The sequence below is a fragment of the Zea mays genome, chromosome 10 (assembly GCF_902167145.1).
Source record: "Zea mays cultivar B73 chromosome 10, Zm-B73-REFERENCE-NAM-5.0, whole genome shotgun sequence".
Taxonomy (NCBI): Eukaryota; Viridiplantae; Streptophyta; class Magnoliopsida; order Poales; family Poaceae; genus Zea; species Zea mays.
In genome coordinates, this window is record NC_050105.1 from 107540087 (window position 1) to 107547039 (window position 6953).

Sequence of the window (6953 nt, forward strand, 5' to 3'; positions counted from 1 at the left end):
AAGGGCATAGAAACATTTTGCTGGTGCAAGCAACCAATGTGGGGAGAAGAGATCAATACTAGCAGAATGGAGGAATACTCACTCAGCTACACTGAACCGCTGATGCCGACTCATGATGCAAAAAGAGGTTGTAGAAGGCAGACTTTCAGCAGCTATAAGTTGAGACGAACTGCTGAACAATCGCTATAAACTGCAACAGCTTAACACGCTGAACACACTTGAGTTGAACATTTGGGAAGCTTACAGAAGAGGGTCAGGTTGCTTGGTCAGTTGCCATATACTAGGTGTTGCTTCAGGACGCTTCAGTGTTTTCTTCATTGGACAATTCGATCAACCCTATATTATCTCAATGCAAGTGCATAACTATGCATGTCTGATATATTTTACATCTTCAAATTGGAATTTTTTCGTTCATGCCATTGCTTCAGTTGCAATTTTGGAGTTTAATTGTGCCTTCTGAATTATTATAGGCTCATGTCTCTAGACCCAAAACCTTTCGGGGTCATGCCATGTAAGAACAAAAGCTGTCTGGTAATTCATTTGACCATTCAGAATGACCCTCCTTTTTATTTCCGCCCCATTGCTTTTCTCCTTCCTCTTGCAGGAGCACAATACTGCCCAAAATCTAGCTCCGTGCAGGCTGACCTGCTTCCATGTGGCCATCACATAGCAGATTAGTTGCCCTTGAGTCTGTCCAGAGCGTTGTGCTCGCTCTTTGTCCTCTATCTAAAACCTTGATCTACGAGAGGTAAGACGACCGTCGTGCATTGTGCTAAGAAGGCTTTGTTATAACCCTAATTAAGGAGGCTCATCATCACATCATGTATATAGCAATAGTACATGGGTTGGGCCAAGGCCCATTACATTAGGAGAACACACATAATAATCTAACAACCCCTGACAATCGCAACTCTAGCCTGTACAGATGATGAGACTGGACCAAAACTCCGAAAACACCGTGGTTGATATCCCCTTGGTGAAGATGTCGACGAACTGCAAAGTGGTCGGGTCGCGGATGATGTAGACATCGTCGACAGCGACACGCTCGCGGACGAAGTGAAGGCTGATTTCCACGTTATTCGTGCGTTGGTGCTGCACGGGATTGGTGGAGAGGTAGATCTCGCTGACATTGTCGCAGTAGATGAGGGTGGCACACGCGAGGGGCTATGAAGCTTCTGGAGCAGCCGATTGAGCTAGGATGCCTCGACCATGCTGTTGGTCATAGCGCATTTCTCGGCCTTAGCGTTGGAACATGAGAAGACGAGCTGCCGCTTTGAGGACCAGGGGTCGAAATTGGCGCACTAGAACACGACATAGCTAGAGGTGGACCAACGCGTATCGGGGCAACCAACTCAATCATCCTTGACATAGACAACTAGCTCAGAAGTTGGAGAGGGTCGAAGAAGGCCATAGTCGAGGGTGTCGCAGAGGTAGTGAAGAAATCGATTCGTTGTGATGATGTGGCTCTCGTAGGGTGTGCATGTGAAGACACACCTGCTGTACCATGTAGATGTCGGTGTGGGTCAAGGTGAGGTACTATAGAGCCCCTAGGCTATGAGGCTCCGGTAGGCCGTCACGTCACCAACCCAGGTGTCGTCGTTGTCAGAGACCTTTGCCTGAGTGTCAACAGGCGTGGAGCAAAGCTTGCAGTCTGATATGCTTGCTCGCTCCAAATTGTCAATGGCGTACTAGCGTTGGTGAAGGAAGAGGCCCTAGGTCAACGCTTCATGATGCCCCTAGGAAGTGGAGGGCCCAAGTCCATTGCACTGCTGGAGGCGATCGTGCATCGGAGAAGGGTGGCACTATATTCCATGAGCATGATGTTGTCGACATAGAGCAAGAGGTAAACGCTGTCATCGCCGTGCTGAAGATGAACAGGGACGTGTTTGACTTGGCCTCGACGAAGCGATTGTACCTGGTCTGTGGCACCTACTAGAGGCCATAAAAAGAGCAGTTAAGCTTACACACCATACCTAGACGAGTGGAGTCGACGAAGCCAGCGGGTTGGTTATAGTACACCGTCTCGGTTAGAGTGCAGTGTAGGAAGGCATTTTTTATGTCCAACTGGTGGACTGCCCAGTCTCGGAGGAGGGAGAGGACGGTCCGAACGGTGGCAGGCTTCACGTCGGGACTGAAGGTCTCGTCGTAGTCCGCTTCGGGGCGCAAAGTGAAGCCTCAGACGACCCAACAAGCTTTGTACAGATCTAGGGAACAAACGACCTTGAGTTTTTACGGAAGATCCACTTGCCGATTACCACGTTGATGCTAGGGGTACACAACACCAAGTCCCAGGTGTGGTTGGCCAGCACGGCCTCATATTCCTCCATAGCACGACACCAGTGGTGATCGATGAGTGCGCTACAGACCGAGGATAAGTGAGGGAGGCAGACTCTTGGCGATCGTGAGCACCAATCGGTCGATGGGACAAAGAACACCGACGGACCGCCGCGTGACCATCGGGGTTGCAGCGGATAACGATGGGGTGGTACACCGGCGACACGACAGGGAGGGGACTAGTGTGTGTGTGTGTGTGGGGGGGGGGGGGGGGGGAGCATGCATCACTGGTAGACGCACACACGATAAGTGAAGTGAGTTGGAGGTGGTTGAAGAGACAGGACCTCACATGACTGCGTGTGGTGCCGTTGAAGGCGACAGGGACACACGTGGCACGATCGAAGGTGACGGTGCCGCGCATGGCACATAGGAGGTTGCCAGGACCAGTGGTAAGGGAAGAGGAGCGACATCGACGTCATTGTCAATGAGAGTCGAGGTCAGGAGGTGTGGAGGAGCCATCAAGGGGAAGATGTCCTTGTAAGATTGTGAAGTGCTTGACGCCGCGCCAGGAAGCCGCATGTTGCAGCCTGAAGACGGCAAGCCACTGCCTGCAGCCGCGCCGCTGCTGCAACTTGCCACACTGGACGCCACACTAGGAAGCCACGTGCAGCCGCCTGCAGTCGTGTTGCTGCCGCTGATCGGCGGTCAGACTCCACCTTTATAGTGAGTAGATCACGGAGCTAGAAGATAGCAGATCGGGCCTGCTCCAGATCTGCCCTGGCACGAGCGAGCTCCTCACGCCAGGTGCGGAGATCGTCCGTAGCAGAATTCATGGGAAAGGATCCCTGACTCATGATACCGGATGTTATGAATATTAGTTTATAATGGGATAAACAACGTCGGGAAGATAGCCAGGCGAAGTCGGCTTGGGGGGGACTAGACTATTAGAGAGATCTGGGACTAATTCTTCTTCCTTGATTGCCGTGTTTTTTTGGTAATGGGACTTGTTGCCACATATGAAAGGAAACCTATATATTATTACTATATTGTCGCTTCAATGTTTCTCTTGCTAAATTAGTTTAAATATTAAACAATCAATCTTTACTCCTGGTGTCCACTGAAAAAGCTGTCTTTATATTTAAATAGTGGATTTATTCTGATGCAATTGTATTCCATCTTCAACACATCGATAGTTGTGTGTACAAAGAAAGATGCAAGGGTATTTTAGCCCCTCCAATCACCTCCATTCCCCTTGCTCCCAAACATGCCCTTTAAAGTTGTTAGAATACAAGTGAATTGCTCACATCTCCATTAATTAAGCTTTTGGGTTAACTGATTCATGCATGCAAATTAATATGGTATTTAAGCCAGAGGTCTTGAGTTCAAATCTTGGTTAGCATAATTACATAAAATAGTTGTTACTTACACCTACTCCATGTTTGAGGCCTGAGATAGCCTTGTCTCGATGTGAGGAGTGTTAAAATAATGTGAATTGCTCACCTCTCTCCACCATCTTAAGCTTTTGGTTTGAACTGGTTGGTGCATGCAACTCAATAACTCAATAAGTGTTTTGCAGCTAATGCACTTACAATAATTGGATGATGTTTTAACTGTTGATATTCAAGGGTTCTGTGGCCATCAGTTTCATACTGAAAATACCACAAAAAATGCATTGTAGAAATTAAGACAGTTGTATTGGAATTTAATCTTAACTTGCAACTGTGACTACTGACTAGGTCAAAAATTGGGAACCTGTTTAAAATTTCTAGAGTTTTCATTTCCAGAGCGACAAATTTACAGATCAATGCATTTTATTGTTTACCTAGAATTTGTTGTCAAATGTTTGGTAGGGCAAATAGCAGGACCATCGGTATTACTACATGGTTCAACAACACAGCTAACACTGATTTGTAGACACTAGAATTTGGTGGTGGCTGATGTGTTCAGTGTGCACAGATAGCAGACACTGGCACACAGATTGATCCTGGTAGCTCCAGAGCACGTAAGTCTCATGTGAACGCATGGCTTGGCAGCAGCTGCGTTTGCAAAACAAAAGTATGTGGCAGCAGTGGTGTCTACGTGGGCGCCCTACGGGCCTCTCTAGCCTGGTTGTAGGCTTCTAGTTGTAGCAGATATAGCAAACATGGCATGATGGCCACTACACAGCGGCAGTAGCTGGATGCTGGTGCAATGATATTGGTGGCCATAGATGGTTGTGTACATATTGTTGAATGCGCATAGGAGTTGGGAGGTTGAGGAAGGGAATGACCGGAGTGCACCAGAATGTACTCATTCTATCTCAGTTGAGTATTTTGAAATCGTCAGTCTTCATTTGCATTCTTCAATGTTATTTTCGGTGGAGGATCTCGAGTTAAAATTTTCAGTTAACATTCCTTTGTTTGGTGAACTGGTGAGCATCAATAAGTTGTGCTCGATTTTTTTTCCTCCTAACAGATCAACTGGAGTTACTACCTTAGCAAAGCTGCTGCTACAGTACCTCGATTAGATTCTGTATTACCTCCACGTTGCATGCTTCATAAGAAACTTTAATGACGCTTTTGAGGTTAAGCGTATAATGCCGTGAAGTGAATTTTTTATACTGTTCTTTTTTTCGATTTCCGCTGTTAAGTTGATTGGTCTTGTCCGCTTAATTTGTAGATAAAACTTTGAGTTACGCAAGTTGCTGAATTATTGTGATTTTTCAGGGTTTTGTGCTGCAGCATCAAGTTATACTCTTCTGTCTTGGAGAAACTTTCACAGAGCTACCTCCTATTTACCCTCTGGTTGATTTGCCTATAAATACTAGGGCAAGCGCTGCAGATTTTGGTGGTTCAGTTCCTAAACCTGGGCTTGAAGTCAACTTAGGTCTGTGTTTACCTAGATATCTTTATGCTAGCATTATGAGAAATGCAAATTTATCTTAGTTCCTCTAGATTTCTGAAAGCATAATTGTCTGGCATGTTATTCTTGCAGTCGACGCTGTTCCTTGTCGAATAGCATTTGAGAGGGGCAAAGAACGGCACTTCTGCTTTTTAGCCATAGCTCATGGAACTTCTGGTTGGATTCTTCTTCTAGAAGAATTACCTCTAAAACGGGAACGAGGAATTGTCCGTGTCATGGCACCTTTGGCAGGATCTGATGTATGTGTCATGATGCCATGGAAAATCTGTTTCGTTGCTCTTTTCACTTTGCTGTGCCCATTAGATGAAGTGAACCATATTATATGAATTGTGGTGCACCAAAATGAATTTATTTGTCACAGGCATATCTCATTGGGAATCCTTTGTTTGGTTTTGTTTCAGCCAAGAATAGATACAAAGCATGGGAAGTGGTTACATCTACGCATTCGCCCTTCTTCGGTCCCTTTTTTGGACACTGAGAAGCATAAAGCGAAGACAAAGAAGTATCTTGTTGATGGGAGATGGACCCTTGCTTTTAGGGACGAGCAGTCCTGTAAGGTTGCAGAGAGTATGGTTATTGAAGAGATGAAACTCCAACGAGGTGCTGTTGCAGAGCAATTGAAGCCATTGGTTGAATTTGACATGCCTGAGGATGGAATGCAGCACCCCCAGACTTCACATGAAACCCCTTCTGATGATGGATCATGACTAAATTTTCATCAAGTGCAGTGTTGAGCTTCTCAATTAAGGAGACATGGCAACAGATGGCCGCAAAAGTGCCGCATTGAACATTTCAAGCATGCTGGCAGGAAAACCCACCATGGCAAGTCATCGACAATTCTGTACATTACATTGGGAGATTAGAGATGTCTCCTTGTTAACACACAACTGTAGAGTTTCGGGCCGTCCTGAGTTGAACTAGCTGGATAGGATTCTTTGTACAATAGTTTGTTTCTCTCCTTGCCCGTTGTAACCTTATATATCACATCAAAACCCATTCTTTGTTAAGTTTCAGGGCACAGTTGTGTTGTGCACACGAAATGTTTAAAGAAATTTGCAGTTAGTCATACCTGTTGTCAAAGCAAGCCTTGCCTATGTGGTAATAAAATGTCAGATCGATAATTTTTCTTGGAAATATGAATGTTCATGGACTGTTGGTTCCTTTGTGTTCTTTGAATAACTAACTATTGCCGGTGAAACCAAGTGCTTTCGGTTATATATATCAGACGTCAAGGTTCATGCAATTCACTTATACTGTTTGCTGGCTGTTCTTATTTTTTGAATTGTACTGTTGAAGTGTAACACCTAGTTGGGATATTTGATGTGTGGAACATGTTGCATGCTGGTGCAATGGTGTTATAAGTTGACGTACCGATCAGACGATGTCCAGACTGCAGAGGTAGGGTACAAGATAACTGGCGATTTCTTCTTATCAGGAAAGTGTCACAATGGTTTCGGTTCCTTTTTTTTGGTTGGAAATGGTACATGTATTTGGGCATGAACAGCGGTCACAAGTTTATTCCGCATCAGATGTGGGATGTCTGAATGACGTGCTGCTTGGTGTCGCATTTCGATTGTGCACTGTTAGGGCGAAGGCGAAGACGCCACCCTTCGCTCGAGGCCTTCACCGTCCTCGCTGCACCAACGGAGACAAGACAACGGGCGGACTTACCCTTCGTCTCATACGCCACCGGACGAAGACCTGTGACAAGGTCGTCTTATTTTACGACCTTGTCCAGCATGGAGGCCCGCGTGTGATCCGGCCCATTGTAACAGGCC

At 46.1% G+C, this 6953-nt stretch overlaps 1 protein-coding gene across 4 annotated transcripts in view; it reads left to right on the forward strand.

Annotated features, from left to right (window-relative positions):
• The window catches only part of LOC100383777 (uncharacterized), a 28724-nt gene extending 22389 nt beyond the window's left edge, over positions 1–6335 (forward strand). For 2 of the 4 annotated variants that reach the window (XR_559775.4, XM_020545190.3), the window contains 2 exons: positions 4980–5139; positions 5577–6335. Coding sequence is in view for 2 of the 4 variants with exons in the window: in XM_020545190.3 (XP_020400779.1) it covers positions 4980–5139; positions 5577–5653 (237 nt within the window). In the remaining 2 variants the exon portion in view is untranslated. Of the gene's footprint in view, positions 1–4979; positions 5140–5247; positions 5415–5576 lie in introns of all 4 variants that reach the window. The other 2 variants (XR_559774.4, XM_008663990.3) reach the window with 2 other exon arrangements.
• Positions 6336–6953: the final 618 nt, after the last annotated feature.